This window comes from Stylophora pistillata, chromosome 6 (genome assembly GCF_964205215.1).
Source record: "Stylophora pistillata chromosome 6, jaStyPist1.2, whole genome shotgun sequence".
Classification (NCBI taxonomy): Eukaryota; Metazoa; Cnidaria; class Anthozoa; order Scleractinia; family Pocilloporidae; genus Stylophora; species Stylophora pistillata.
The window spans coordinates 8,075,918-8,089,796 of NC_142524.1; the positions used below are offsets into that span (position 1 = coordinate 8,075,918).

Consider the following 13,879-nt stretch of genomic DNA (forward strand, 5'->3'; position numbering starts at 1 on the left):
CCGGCTGAAGTAAGGAAGTTCTTGATTGTCAAACGAATTCTCCTTATATAAATATTATGTATATTTAGGAAATGTGTGGAGAATATGCACACTGATGTTGGAGTGTAAAGAGTGAAAAGGCGTTAGAAAAAGTGACGAGCTGCTGCCAAGGGATCAAAGGCCTTAGTTGGTGTTCGCAATTTACAGTTCTCCTTTAAGGGGGCTTTTGGCGCGTGTTGTAAAGCAAAAGCCAACTAATCGCAAAGGCCATTCAGAGCGACATAAATAAATACCCTGAGTCGCCGATGAGAACTCGAAGTAAAAAATCAAACAAACTGCCCAAACAAGGAAATAATGCGGGTGACAAAGTTAAGTTTGTCTTAGATTTCCATCTCTTTATATTAGTTGGGAGGATAGGAGTTTTCTGAACCAATCATAGTCTCCCTTAAGTCTGCAAATTTAAAATCAGTGAAATTATTTTCAATTGTCGAATACAACAATGCAAAGAGGGGGGGACTATTTTATTTACAATAGGAAAATTCATTCTCTACTTCTATTTTCTAGAAATCGTCGATTTCGAAATCTTGCATCTATCATCTGAAATAAATTACTCATATTGGCGCGTCGAGACTTCAGGCTGTTTTTTCACAACAATCTCTTATCTACATTTTATCACCTAAAATACCATCCAACTTCTTCGACTGTTTATTTTCAATTTGCAACCGAGACGAAACGTCTAACCGTGAAATAAGGGAGAAAGTCGAGGCTTCTGGTAGGATCATTTTGAAATTATTCAAATTATATTAGAAACCCTACACCAAAGCACTCAAAATGCCCGTGTCAAACTGGAACGAGCTGTCAAACGAAAAATCACTGTTGAATAAATATGAAACTGATTGAAATCGTGGTACGTGCAGAGTTTTGTTTTGGGTTCTATGCCTCTATGCTTCGAGGAGTCACACCAAAGATATTTATTTTTTAACCGCTGGGCAGTTGACCTCCGAGGCTATTTTCACACAACGTAAGACTAAGGATATATATATATATATTATATCTGCTTTGGTTAGTATCTCAGAAAGTTTTCTCATTTGCCACCACAAATCTTACGTAGCATGTTCCATTTGTGAAAATTACAGCTGTTACTGTCAAGAAATATAGATTCGCACTATATTCTACAGTACGTAGTAAATGCTACATGGATTAATTAACACATAGGGGGACTAAGTAGCACCTAATTTTGTTTATTGTTTGAGAGATTTGTTGTGGTATAACTGATATAGCGCGCAAGAAAGCAAATCAGTTATAAAGCAGTGCCCGCTTAAGTCTTAAACCGGTCGTATTTTATCATTTGATTTATATTGTCTATTATTACGAAGTTGATGAAGACGTGTGAGACTGTAATCTCTTGAGATTTTGTGTGTAAAACATTGCGTAGCGGTATCATTTCTACCTATTACCAATCATTGTGGTCAATTTGTCAGTCAAATATACATGTACGTGTCGGACTGACATGCACATCGTTTCAATTCTTGCGTGACAGTCTTGCGTGACTCCCATATTTATGAATGGAAAATCTATCGTACTGCTTGTTATTAAAGGGATTTTTTATTTTCTCTATTTATAATTTGTTCGTTGGTTTCTTTCTAAAGTGAAGTCTAATTATTTCATCAATTAAATGGACACATTAGAAGAAAACACAGATAATATGGGCAGCTCAAGTGAGGTATGCACAATTTTTGTCAGCATGATTCACCTATATTCCTAAATCAGTTTCATTCATTTGCGAACTATCATTTTGTTGTTTGATTGTTATGTAAAGAAAAATTTTGTAGTTGTAACTGATTACATGGAGAAATAGTGAGAAATTTCCAGACAAAAAATAATCTAGTTGGTCATGTCATTTTTGAAGGAATCTTCTAATCCCTAGAATGTATTTATTTTAAGTGATATCACCTTTTGTAGCTTGTTTATGGGACCAATTTTGATGTGCCAACATTCTTAACTTTTGGCGTTCTTGTTAAACATTTGAAAATTGTTGTAGACTGTATACAGAATTCTTTTTTACCTTGAGACATCGCATTATTTGAAATTCAATATGAAATTAATACTAATAAATCATTGTTTATAAGCAGTTGACACAATAAATTTTGATTTTGCAGAGTGAATGTTCTTTTGATGCTTGTAAACAATTAAAGTAAGTCTATTTAGAAATGTAATTTTTTTTCTGTTGTAATTTTGTTACAGATATGTTGATGAGAAAGGTTTTCACAGATATAATCAAAATATTTTGAACCTTTCAGGTTAGAAAATCAGGAATTGAAAGATAAATTGCAGAAGTTAGAAGAGCAAATAGCAGATAGTCCTTGTAGTGAGAGGACTGAAGTATCAGTTGCATTACCCAAAGAGGAAAATGGCAAAATAAAGGAAATTCCTGTTATAGGAAATGAAAAGAAGGGAGGTTTGGAGTTTTCCCCTGAGCAAGCAAAGAGGTAAAAATCATTCGTCACCGAAAAAAAGCTCACTATTGTCAAGCAAATTAGAAAACTGATCAGTTATAAGATTTTGTTTTAAAACTTATAGTCATTGTAGACTTCACTATGAGGAAAAATTTTAAGGTTAGGACTGTGACTGATGTTTTGAGAACCCAAAAAGAATCCAAATAAATGATGACTGTAATGGAGGTTGTCAAACATGAGTCACTGTCACTGAAAATATTCCTTTTCAGGATTTATCTCACTCATTTGATAAGGGTGTATATATGATAAACATTCTTGACTTTGTCATGTATTAAATAGAGTAGAATCCATAATTGAATAAAATCTCACATTCTGATTGGTTAACAAAGTGAGGTATTTAGCGTGAAACTGCAAGTTGAAAACAATGCTAAGTGATATTGTTTCACATCTGTGGTTTCACCCACGGGATAAAGAACAAACGATTTGTCGCTGTTTTCTTTTTTTCTTATTTTTATTCAATGAAGCGATTCAACAAAAATCCATTACCTGACTTGTGAATTCCATGTTAGATTGCATTTGAAAACCAATATCACATTCATCGCTTCAAGATTGGTGCATTTTAACACAAATTCCCTCATCAGAGAATGAATTTTCCTATATCGTAAATAAAATAGTCCCCCCTCTTTACGTATTTGTATTCGACAATTGAAAGTAATTCCACTGATTTTAAATTTTCAGACTAAAAGGAGACTATGATGATGTTGTGAAGAAAAATCAAGAGCTTGAAAACAGAATCCTCCAAATGGTAATCTGAATATTAACTTTCTTCTGCTATTTTCTTTCTCAATAATGAAATGCAGTTGTTTTGCATGCAATGGCCTCGTAAGCTTGAAGTGTGTAGGAGTATCACTCTTAACCCTTGATAAGATTCAAGTCACTGCAGCTTATACCCTTCCCCCAGCAATTCATAAAGATTCAAATACAAGTTGCCAGTCATTTTTACTCCTGTGGGAGAGGTGGTGGTGTGACAGTTAGTGCACTTACCCTGGGCCAAGAAGTCCAAGGGTTTTTTCACCTGATCAGTTTATTTGTTGTGTTCTTGGGCAAGACACTTTGCTTCCAAAGTACAGTAAACACCCGCATATAAGAACACATGATTTTGAAGGCCAGGCTGATCAGGTTCTTATTTATCGGGTGCTTAGTGAAAAATCAGCTTGAAGGTGTTCTTAAATTGTTCGTAAATTTGTTGTTGGAATTCAGAACTGTAACAATGCAAAAAAATGCTTGAGATTAAATTAGCATATTTAATGGAAAAGAAAATTAATAAATATCGTGACATTATTGTAACAATTAGCCTGCAAAATAAAATCTGCCTTATTACTAGTTAACTAGCGAACAGAACAAGAAAATACATCTAACATGAAGGGCATGTTAATGTCTTATCCATTTTATAAGAACATTTTATATTTCCAGGCTGATTTTGTTCTTATGAAAATGGTGCTTTATTTGCAAAATTTCAGCTGATGTTCTTAATGCATGTGTTCTTCTATGCAGGTGTTTACTGTACCACTACCTCCTCCTACCCATTCAGGACTATAAATTAGTATCAACCAACTTTCAAGGAAACACAACAAATTTTGCCGTTGGGGTGGTCTGGTTGTCTTTGGCGTTACTTTTTTATGGGGATCGGAGGTAACACTCAAGATGAGCATCATTATAGGCAGCTTTCCCCTAGTCCCCCTCCACCTCCTGGGTAGAGAAAGACTGAGAGTGTCAAACATTTTGCCAAACCCATCAATCTTGCCCTTACTCAGATCCAAACCTTCCATTTGGAAGTTCAGGAGTAGCCAGATCACTAAGAAAGATTTGACTAAGTGGCAATGAGTGAGCCCTTTGTTAAATGCATGAACTGAATTTCTTTACTAATATACTACTGTTAACTTAACACCAACAGGCTGGTGAAATGCAGACAGAGAAAGAGCAATTTGAAGCAACAGTTGGGGCAATGTCAAAGCAGTTAATGGACTTCGTTGAAAAAATGAACAAACTGGAGGTGGAATCTGTAAGTTCAGATTTCAGCTTGATCAATTCTTGTTCACTATAGACTGAAGGCTGATAGTTTCGAAAGAAACTGTTTGGGGCTGCGTCGGTGGGAGTAACGAAATAATTTGGATATATCAACAAAGTTGAAAGGGTAAATTGGCCACCATAACGATTACAAAAGCTGACGTTTCGAGCATTAGCCCTTCGTCGGAGCGAATAGAGGAATTGTGGGTTGAGTGTGCTTTTAAAGGCAGAAAATGGAGCTACGTTATTGGTGGGAAGCACTATAGACTGAATTTGGAACAACCATAATTTTAAGCTGAAATCGGAGTGTTTAATTTTTTCATAGATGAAGAACAAAAGGGATTGTGCATTAGTAGTACAGCTATTGAAGTGTAACCAGTCCTTGGACAGGAAGTTTGTTTCTCAAAAAGTAGATACGGTGAGCGAAACATCATGGTGACCATTTCTCAGATTTATAACCATGATCTCTGTTAAAATTATGATAAATTGTGAATAATTTACCATTGTTTCATCTTCAAAGTACTCTAATTGTAATCGCTTCAGTATCATCATACGTCCTATCATTATCATAATAATAATTTTTTAGGTTTTTTTTCAGAGTTACAAAATGATTTTGAGCAACAGGACTGACTAATACAAACTGGGTGGCACGAAACCATGTTGTTCCCATCAATGTTGTGCTTCATTCTGAAAATTGAGCCACACACATTCAGAATAGCCAGTACAAATTCAGAGTAGAATGATGGTGAAATGCACTTGTAACTCAACAATATAGTATATGTTCCATTTACTGGGCTTATAAACATTTTAACAAAAATCACATCAAACTTATAGCAAACATGATATTGAAGGAGTTCAATCAGACCTTGAGATTTAAGGGTTTTAAATGAATGTTTTTCTTATTAATCTCCTTTTTCTTTCTTTTTCGATATATTACTTCTTGTGATTTTTTTAAACTCGCAGTTGCCATCAGAACTGAAAGACAAGCTGACAACAGAGCTTGACCTTAAAAATGAAAGACAACCTCTCAGCCATCCTGACTGGAGCAAAAAACTCTGGAGAACAAAGAGCATAGGAGCCACAAATGCAGCAAAAACAGAGCCACAGTCAAAGACTATACGTACACCTAAGTTCAGTGAATGAGGGATATCAACAGAAACACTTTTAGCATACTTTACTAAGTGTATTAGATTTGAGTCATCCTGATTGTTGTAGTGAGCACTTAATTGACACAATTAAGAATGTCCACCTGGGTTTGTCAATTGAAAACTAATTGGATAGTTAAAGTTTCATAATTGTCATGACAGTTTTATAAGAATTATATTGCCTGGATAAAATTTAGTAACCAACTGATCTGGACAATAAATTGTATTATTACTTTTTTTAAGAATGTAGTGATGAGGCAAAACCAGTTACCTCACACTGTTTGTAAGTGTCCTGAATTTCAAAAATATGTCCCCCAGCCATCCACTTAATAACTCCAGAGAGTTTACCATGCAGTTTACTGTGGGTACTAAATTTTGGCAGAGAAAAGTTTAAAATTAGGATGTTATAGGTAGTAGTTCTGTACTTATTTCTTCCTGCAATTTCCAACCTGGAGGAAGATGGTTTTAAAAAATAGTTTCATTGTATTTTTTTTTTGGTGAAAACAGAGGATACTTCTTAAAGAAAAACTATTTTAAAAATCAAATTTTATAGTTGAATTAAAGATTGATCAGTATTTTATGTGCAACTGCTGTTGTTTTATATCAAGGAAGATGGTTTTAAAAAATAATTTCATTGTATTTTTTTTTTTTTGGGTGAAAACAGAGGATACTTCTTAAAGAAAAACTATTTTAAAAATCAAATTTTATAATTGAATTAGAGATTGATCAGTATTTTATGTGCAACTGCTGTTGTTTTATATCAAGGAGATAAAACTTGAATAAATATCAGACTATATCACTATATTGATTTCATGACTACACTTAATTGTTGTTAATTGAGAGGTGTTATATACCTGTTACTTGTCTTGCAATGAGGGTTAGACTCAGAAAATTGAATTGTGTGCATCTCTACTGTGGGTGAAAATTGATCAAAGCCAATAAGAGCACAGTTACTTACATGTATCTCAAGGCACCAAGGTTTACTAAACCCTTTCACTTCCAAGATCTCATTACAAATTCTCCCAACTGTCTACCATACAATTCTTATGATGATAGTTCTGAGAATTTGGTATTGGATCAACAAGTAATCCCCTAATTGATATTTTTCTTGATTCTCATCTCTTGTTTGCTTAATATTGCATTGATGTTGAAAGGAGAAATTCTTTCTTGGTCACACTTGAGAGTTAAAGGGTTAAAGTGAAAACAAGAAAACTGCCTGAACAAAGGGAAAATGCAAGTGAATAAGGAGGCATTTATTGATTTCATTGATTAGTTTTTATTTTACATCTGATTGATTGAATCAGCAGTCACTCAGTGAAGAGAAGCAAAACTAACACAATTCCAGATTACTGTATTTTCTATAGGCATTTGAACATTGTTATCATAATGACAGAGATGATTATAATGCAAATGATGAGGTATGAAATGCAATCGAGCTATGCACAATTGCTTTTAATTAGTCAATTATATATTATTGGTAGTGAGGATGTCAAGAATGGACTTTTCCAGACCAACTAATTGAAAATTGCTTTGCTCAAATGTTATGTCCAAACTTTAACCTGACCATCCCACCCACAAGTTGCCACCCAGCTGGGTAGGGTGGGGTGATAGGCAACATCCACACAGGGAGCAGAATGGGCCTCTATTGTCCTCATCACATGAGCTGTGCTGTGATCATAGAAAAACATTTTCCCATCTGCTGAGCCAGAACAAATTATTTTTCCATCAGGACTAAAATCACATCCAATATGATAACCACAGACCTAAAAATGACAAATTAAAGATTAATAAGAAAGGTGTTCATTTTTATCAAGTTTTTTTCTTATCAAGCATTTTACATTTCCTAAAGGGATGGATCAGTCTTTTAAATCTGATTCTAAGTTACACTTTCCACATCATAAGGTATACAACATGAAAGTAAAAATCACTGTTTTGTTTGCTACATGGGTTGTGAATGAATGTGATTTTATTCAGGCAGTGAGTCAAAGATGGGTTGGGAAATAGGCAGGTCCACATCAGGACTTCAGTCTTGCGTATTCTGTAACAGGTGCATTACCAAATAAACTATGTATGTATGTATGTAACTATGGCATGTCAGTGGGGGGGGAGGGGTCCTGACAAGGAATTAATGTGAGGGGTAGGGAGCATTTTGGTCAAAATGGCCAGTGAACCCATGGATTTTTAGACCAATGGATTTTCACAGGAACAGTTTTTTTCTCAGATGGACCATCTTCTAAGGGCAGGGAGTTTCTCAGGATTTTATGCCATAATAAGGCAAGTGTTATTGTACTATTAAATATTAAATTTCATTACCTTATGGCCTTCATATCTTTTGAACTTATTCAGCTTGTAAGGTTTTCTTGTTGAGAACAAAGCAATGTAGTCTCCATTTGATTGCGCCACAAAATGTGATTCATGAGGGTGGACCTTCAAGCAAGTGCATGTAAAGGCTTCCTGAAAATACCAAAATAATATACTTTTATCACCCTTTAATGGGTAAAATCTAAGAATCTTGGAGAGGTTATCTCTCAATAAACCCTAACTAGTGCCCAGTTTCTCCTAACAGCATCAGCCCTGAATCAAACATCAAGGTTGTTCTGTTTTGACTGCCTCTGTACTTGTGGCAACTAACTGTTTAGCAACATTACAATAACTGGTTAGCTTGGTTGAAAGTGAACTGAACAACTGAACAACTAGATGAACATTTTATGTGACCAACATTGTGATAATTATTGAAATATATGAATAAATATCAATGAACAAAAACAGAGTCCACGTTAAAACTTAACAATTCGTTACATTGAAATGGATTTTAAGTGAAACATAGGTCACAAGAATAAAGGAAATGATCACCACCTAAAGAGGTTCTTGATTGTAAAACAAACTCTCCTTTCCAGCATGTTAGGAAATGTGTAGAGAACAGTATGGAGAATATGCACACTGATGTTTAAGGGTGCAGAGGTTTAAAGGTACTTTACTCAAATTACAGTCCAATTACCTGGTAGATCTGATTTGATAATACTGCTGTTGATCTAAAGTCCCACACCATGATCCCCTTGTCTGTTGAATTCCGTCTGACAACCTCAGCAGCAGAAATAAATTCTTCTGCCCCTGGTAAAAATGCCATATCCTGTACTTGACCAAATAGAGCTGAGTATGTTGATACAACCTATTGAAAAAAAATTACATTTTACCAATGAAAGTTCTATCCAAATATTATCCTACAGTGGGTCAAGGACCAAAAATGATTTCCACCAAGTAGAGTGAACCTGTGTGGCTGGCATTTTTCTGCCGCCTGACCACTGCTCTTGTGTCTAGCACTCAAAAAATCACCTGCAGCTGTGCTTGAAAATATTAAGTAAAACAATGTCCACTTTCTAACAGCTTTCATATCAGTTAATAGAAGTTAATCATTAATAACTGTAGTGGGGGTGCTGTCTTAGGCTCCATTGCACTAGGGACAATGCAATAAAACATTAGCCTGCATCTAGGGGCCTGGGAAAATAATAAACCAATCCATCAACTTTCACTATCATTATACATTTTTTTTAAACAAACACAGAAAAATATACAGCACATCTTTACCTTGACTCTAATGTCAAAAGACTTTCTCAAAGTAGAAAATTTCATTATTATTCTAACAACAATTTGTTACATCAAGATTTTACAAACATACATACATACGTAGGTTAGTTGGCCACTCCCCATGGGGGCTTTTCAGGGCCAATTCCCACCCATCCCACCCCAGGGGAGGACATCCATGACACAGTAATCTCGTGCGTGGGAAATTAACGTCTCCTACCCCTAACCATGCAGGAGACGGGGGCCTACGGTTTATTCGTCCTTATCCGAGAAGACTAGAATATCTATCGATTTCTTGATTATAGAAAGGTAGAAATTTCTCCTCACTTATTTTAAGACCATGAGTATCGGTCCGGCTGGGGCTCAAACATCAATCCAGTAACTATGGTAACTGTGCACTTACACTTCCTGTCCTTTTGTCCCAACATAGGATGGAAGATTTAAAAGTTCCAGCTAAAAAAAGAGCTGGGTGACTAGGATGAAACTGGACACAAGTCACATAATTTTTGTGTGGAAACACTTTGATTACCTGTCCTGTCAAAATAAAAAGTAACATAAATCAACACAATTTAGGCACTGGACCTGAAAATCTAAAATAAACACTAAACGAATCATCATTTGGCCCTGCAAACAGCCGACACTGTCATTTCACAATCTAACTGATAAAAGAAAAACCCTTGAAATACAAAATGAACAGGGGCAGGAAGGGCTCCAGCCTTTCCAAGCAAATATCTGATGGGGTTCTCAGCCCCCCTCCCCCCCCCCCCCCCATGTTTCAGGGCCCACAATCATGATTCAACTAGCAAAGCATAAAATTAATTTGCCAAAATATTCAGTCTGGAAATCTTTTCAAATCTTTTTATCAGGATCATGTTTGGAGAAATTATATGTACTAGGACATTTCTCATTTGAACAACACCAGCCTGTGTTCAAGAACCAGATATTAAAAGTTTATTGGAAAATTTGAGTGAGGATTTGTACTTGGCTTAGTATACAAGATGAATTCCCCTCCCCCCAAATAACACACACCCAGTTCCAAGTGCTGCACCACTGCTGAGTATAATTATAACATTAAATCAAGATAATACTCTCCATCTAAGTTGTGTTTCTCTCACCTCATCACCTTTGTCTTGCTTAATGTTTTCATAATGTAGAGAAAAGTAATACATGCATTGACAACTTTATACACCCGCAATGTTTCAAATACCTGTTTCTACATCAAAGAGTCTTGCAGTTTTGTCATAACCACAACTCAACACTTGTGACCCACAATGACTCCATTTAGCATCTTTCACTGCTTCAGTATGATTTTCCAAACTTTGCATACAAGCTCCACCTTCACGTGTGTCCCAAACACAAACTGTATGATCCATAGATGCAGACAACAACAAATGATGATAACTTTCTGTAACATTCCATCTGACACAGTTTACACCCTTTGTGTGACCTTTAAGATTTAAATGCAACTTCTTTGATGGTCTGTATACTTGATCTGTGTCCTTACGGTTTGAAAATTCATTTTTATCTGGGTGATAATCTGCTCCTTTCAATGAGCCATTTGTCAAGGTTAAATCAGTCTCTTGTGACGGTTGATTCGCCATAATACTTAAGGACTTTTCTTGAGCCAATCTTTCTCTTTGTCTCTTAGACACGTAAGGTTTAACATTTGGTCCCGTCATGTTTGAAGATGACATCGTTTTCTGGTTTGCTGAATTGAACAATGCCGGAGACTTTGCATTCTTATCAGAACTAGTCCGGAAAAAATCTCGCGAAAGTGTTTCGTGTTTATCATCAATTAAGCGGTCAGAGAAATCGTTTTGAGTAATTTCGGATAAATTAGAGGTATTTGCGATCTGTTTCGATTCGGAAAGATTACTTGAAAGTAATCTAACTTGCACTGCAGGCTTGATGGAAGATTCTAACTTTTCAGTTTTTCTATTGTTTCTCTCGCAAACTTTGATGTCACCAGATTCTATAACCTTTTGTTTCTTTTTTGGAGACTCATCGCTCTCTTCAGACGATGAACCACTGTCGTAAGCTAGGATACTTTCCATACTTCGCTGGAATAATTCAGGAATAAATACAAGCCGCCATTTTGATTTCACAAATTCATCCCTAGGACCTCTCAGAATATAATTTTCAACATGGCGGAACCCGGAAGTAAACTCCCCGTACCCGGAAGTTATATTTGTATCTTTTTGTATCGCTTCTTTTTACTGTATGAAAAAATGTAATTTAAAGTAAAGGGCATCTAATAAGCTTGCTATATTATGCCCTTCTCCAGCCTCTTATCTTACTTGTAATTATTCATTAGACTCTAATTTGTTGAAATGGAGGAAAAAATAACTGTAAATGCAAATAAATGCAAATAAATCAGAAATTCAAGCGAAGGGGAGGAGGAGGGGGATGGGGAGAGGGTGAAGGGGGATGGGGAGGGGGTGAGCAGGGGAATTCTTGTTTGTTTCTTTTTCCTTAGTCTTCTTTTACAGTTCTATGATAATTGATGTCAAATATTAATTCAATTCCTCTCTTGAATACAAATGCCCAAAAACTAAGAGAACTTAAAAAATCTCTCAAGTTTTATTAATTGTAGTAAAGGGGATAAATTTGTCGGATTTTCGTTACTTTTTAATATATTCAGTAATAGCGAAAATCAGACCTGAAAAAAATCAGGCCTGTTGGCTTGTTAGCTCAATTGGTAGAGCGCTGCATTAGTATCGCAGAGGTCAGTGGTTCGAATCCCGTACAGGCCTGAGAGCTTACATAACGGGGTGGTAAAAGTTTACTTAATTTGTGCTGAGGATCGTTCATTATAATTATTGCGAAATGTTGCTGTACACATATTTACATGGTGGTCTTTCACAGTTGGAAGATTCATAATAGCTAAGGCCAGTTCGTAGGAGCAGGGAGTTTGAAGTCTTACGAGAAGAAGACTGGAAAATTCTCGAATTGAAGTCATAGTTGTCCAAGCAACTGAAGAATTTTCTAGAACAAGTTAGCAAGGTCGGAATAAGCCTTATGCTGGGCTCAATTATTTTCTCTTCGTAGTAATATCACATGGAAACCTCGTCGTGTGTTAGACCTTATCAGAACAGATTTTTGAAGAAAATGTTTTTTACTTTTCAGACATTTTATCCTTTTGACGACCTGGCAGCATTGCAACTTGAAGTAAATACTGACGCTGTTGTTTTCTCATCAGTTAAAATAGACGCAAAGGCCTCGGTATAGGTCTGAACTGTTTTCTTTTACTCGTGCTAACCGGCTCATGATCCAATGCACTCAGCTACGTGTGGACTACTTGCACAATAATTGGATTAAACTTCCCTCAGAAAAAGTAAGAAATCATCTTATCTTATTTCTCAATCATCTGGGAAGTTTTCAAAGAATTTCCTTTATGGAACACAAGAAAATATCTGGGAGAATTCAAAATTAAAGTAGTTTAATTAAAGTGCAATCGTGCAGAATAAGTGAACTTTACGTGATAAAAATTAACCCTTCAGTATATCAACATCCCGGCGTCAAGGCTAACCAAGGGCAATCAATCATGTCACCAGTTTTTAGTTTAGCCTGAGGCAAAATTGACAACCGCAACTGGTGACATGATTAAGATTACGAAAACAAATCTGTTTAAAAGCATTGACTAGATCGGATACAAGGTTTGTGCCAAACTATATTTAGGCCTCCTTACAGCCTAGAAAAGTTCTAACTAGCTCTCTTACAATCCATAGAAAGCTACCTAGGTATACACGATAACATCTCACTTGGTGGGTCGATGGACTCCACGTCACGAGTTTTCTTCAAAGTATCCTTGAATAAATAATTGATGATATTTAAAACTATCTCTCAGTCAAGCGTTTCTCTCCAGAAATGATTGTCTTCAAATTGCATTTACGTAAGCAAAAATACAACGAAAAAACAAGAACAATAAAATTCCATTAAGCGTTTTTCAGCCCTTCACACGGATTTCTTGGTACCGGCTGGCGTTTTTTTTTTTATTTCCTTCGTCTCCTATCTGCAAGGGAAAACGTTAGCAAGAAAAGGTTCAGAGACTGTCTCTTTTAAGTCTCATCCAAGAAAGTATCAGGGCCGCTTTGATGAGGACGGCTGTACGTAATCATTAGAAGAAAATGAAAGAGAACCGCTTTGCCGGCTTACAATTATTCAAAGCTTATATCTCTCCAACTAAAAAAGGAAAAAAAAAACAGAGAAAAGGTAGAAAAATACTGTATCAATCCTGACGTTCATCGTGTTCCCGCATGGGATGGTTTCTTCTTAGTAGGCGGACCCCGTGATTATCGCTCTGTCTTGTCCATCTTCTATCTCCGTGTCTGCGCAACTCGGCTCTTCTCGGTGATGCGCGATGATCATTATTGGCAATTCGTTCGCTCTTCCGCAGTTCCATTTCCACTTTCATTAAATACAGCACCATGAACAGTGCAATGGCACGAAGCAGGCTGAAAAAATTCTGAAATAAAGGCATGGTTGTCAAAAGAATTCGGTAGTGACAGAACAAATTAAAGCGTATGTTGGGTTCTGCACTGTACAGTCTTTACTCCACAACTTTAATTTAAGAGGTTTTAACCTCGGCTGAGTCGAGTTTGAACAAAAAACGAGGTGAACGAAAAACTCAGGCACAGCCAATCATATATC

The 13,879-nt window shown here is 36.0% G+C and overlaps 2 protein-coding genes across 4 annotated transcripts; one reads left to right on the forward strand and one right to left on the reverse strand.

The window, feature by feature from the left end:
- Nucleotides 1-843: 843 nt before the first annotated feature.
- Nucleotides 844-6,234, forward strand: LOC111346500 (brain-enriched guanylate kinase-associated protein). Of its 3 annotated transcripts, none has more exons than XM_022953790.2 (8): nucleotides 844-1,000; nucleotides 1,629-1,702; nucleotides 2,139-2,173; nucleotides 2,280-2,468; nucleotides 3,174-3,240; nucleotides 4,390-4,497; nucleotides 4,828-4,920; nucleotides 5,466-6,234. In XM_022953790.2, the coding sequence occupies exons 2-8, from the start codon at nucleotides 1,655-1,657 to the stop codon at nucleotides 5,643-5,645; spliced, it is 720 nt and encodes a 239-aa protein (XP_022809525.1). In that variant the 5' UTR covers nucleotides 844-1,000; nucleotides 1,629-1,654; the 3' UTR covers nucleotides 5,646-6,234. The 3 variants fall into 3 exon arrangements, with proteins under 3 accessions (XP_022809525.1, XP_088580748.1, XP_088580747.1); XM_088724622.1 differs by having other exon boundaries at nucleotides 857-1,000; nucleotides 1,668-1,702; XM_088724621.1 differs by having other exon boundaries at nucleotides 859-1,041.
- Nucleotides 6,235-6,879: 645 nt separating this feature from the next.
- Nucleotides 6,880-11,338, reverse strand: LOC111346743 (WD repeat-containing protein 25-like). Its single transcript, XM_088724620.1, has 5 exons — nucleotides 10,437-11,338; nucleotides 9,633-9,763; nucleotides 8,646-8,816; nucleotides 7,961-8,101; nucleotides 6,880-7,410 (listed from the first exon to the last, which is right to left on the reverse strand). Exons 1-5 carry the CDS (start codon nucleotides 11,281-11,283, stop codon nucleotides 7,189-7,191), a joined length of 1,512 nt encoding a protein of 503 aa, XP_088580746.1. The 5' UTR covers nucleotides 11,284-11,338; the 3' UTR covers nucleotides 6,880-7,188.
- Nucleotides 11,339-13,879: the final 2,541 nt, after the last annotated feature.

Excerpts from the sequence above, each read along its gene's own strand:
- LOC111346743 (XM_088724620.1), bottom strand. The coding sequence starts at position 11,283 with ATGGAAAGTATCCTAGCTTACGACAGTGGTTCATCGTCTGAAGAGAGC. Across the intron at positions 8,817-9,632 it reads GGGACAAAAGGACAGGAAGT|GTTGTATCAACATACTCAGC; the intron begins GTAAGTGCACAG and ends TTTTTTCAATAG. Across the intron at positions 8,102-8,645 it reads TATCAAATCAGATCTACCAG|GAAGCCTTTACATGCACTTG; the intron begins GTAATTGGACTG and ends TGGTATTTTCAG.
- LOC111346500 (XM_022953790.2), top strand. The coding sequence starts at position 1,655 with ATGGACACATTAGAAGAAAACACAGATAATATGGGCAGCTCAAGTGAG. Across the intron at positions 2,469-3,173 it reads TCCCCTGAGCAAGCAAAGAG|ACTAAAAGGAGACTATGATG; the intron begins GTAAAAATCATT and ends TTAAATTTTCAG. Across the intron at positions 3,241-4,389 it reads AAAACAGAATCCTCCAAATG|GCTGGTGAAATGCAGACAGA; the intron begins GTAATCTGAATA and ends TAACACCAACAG.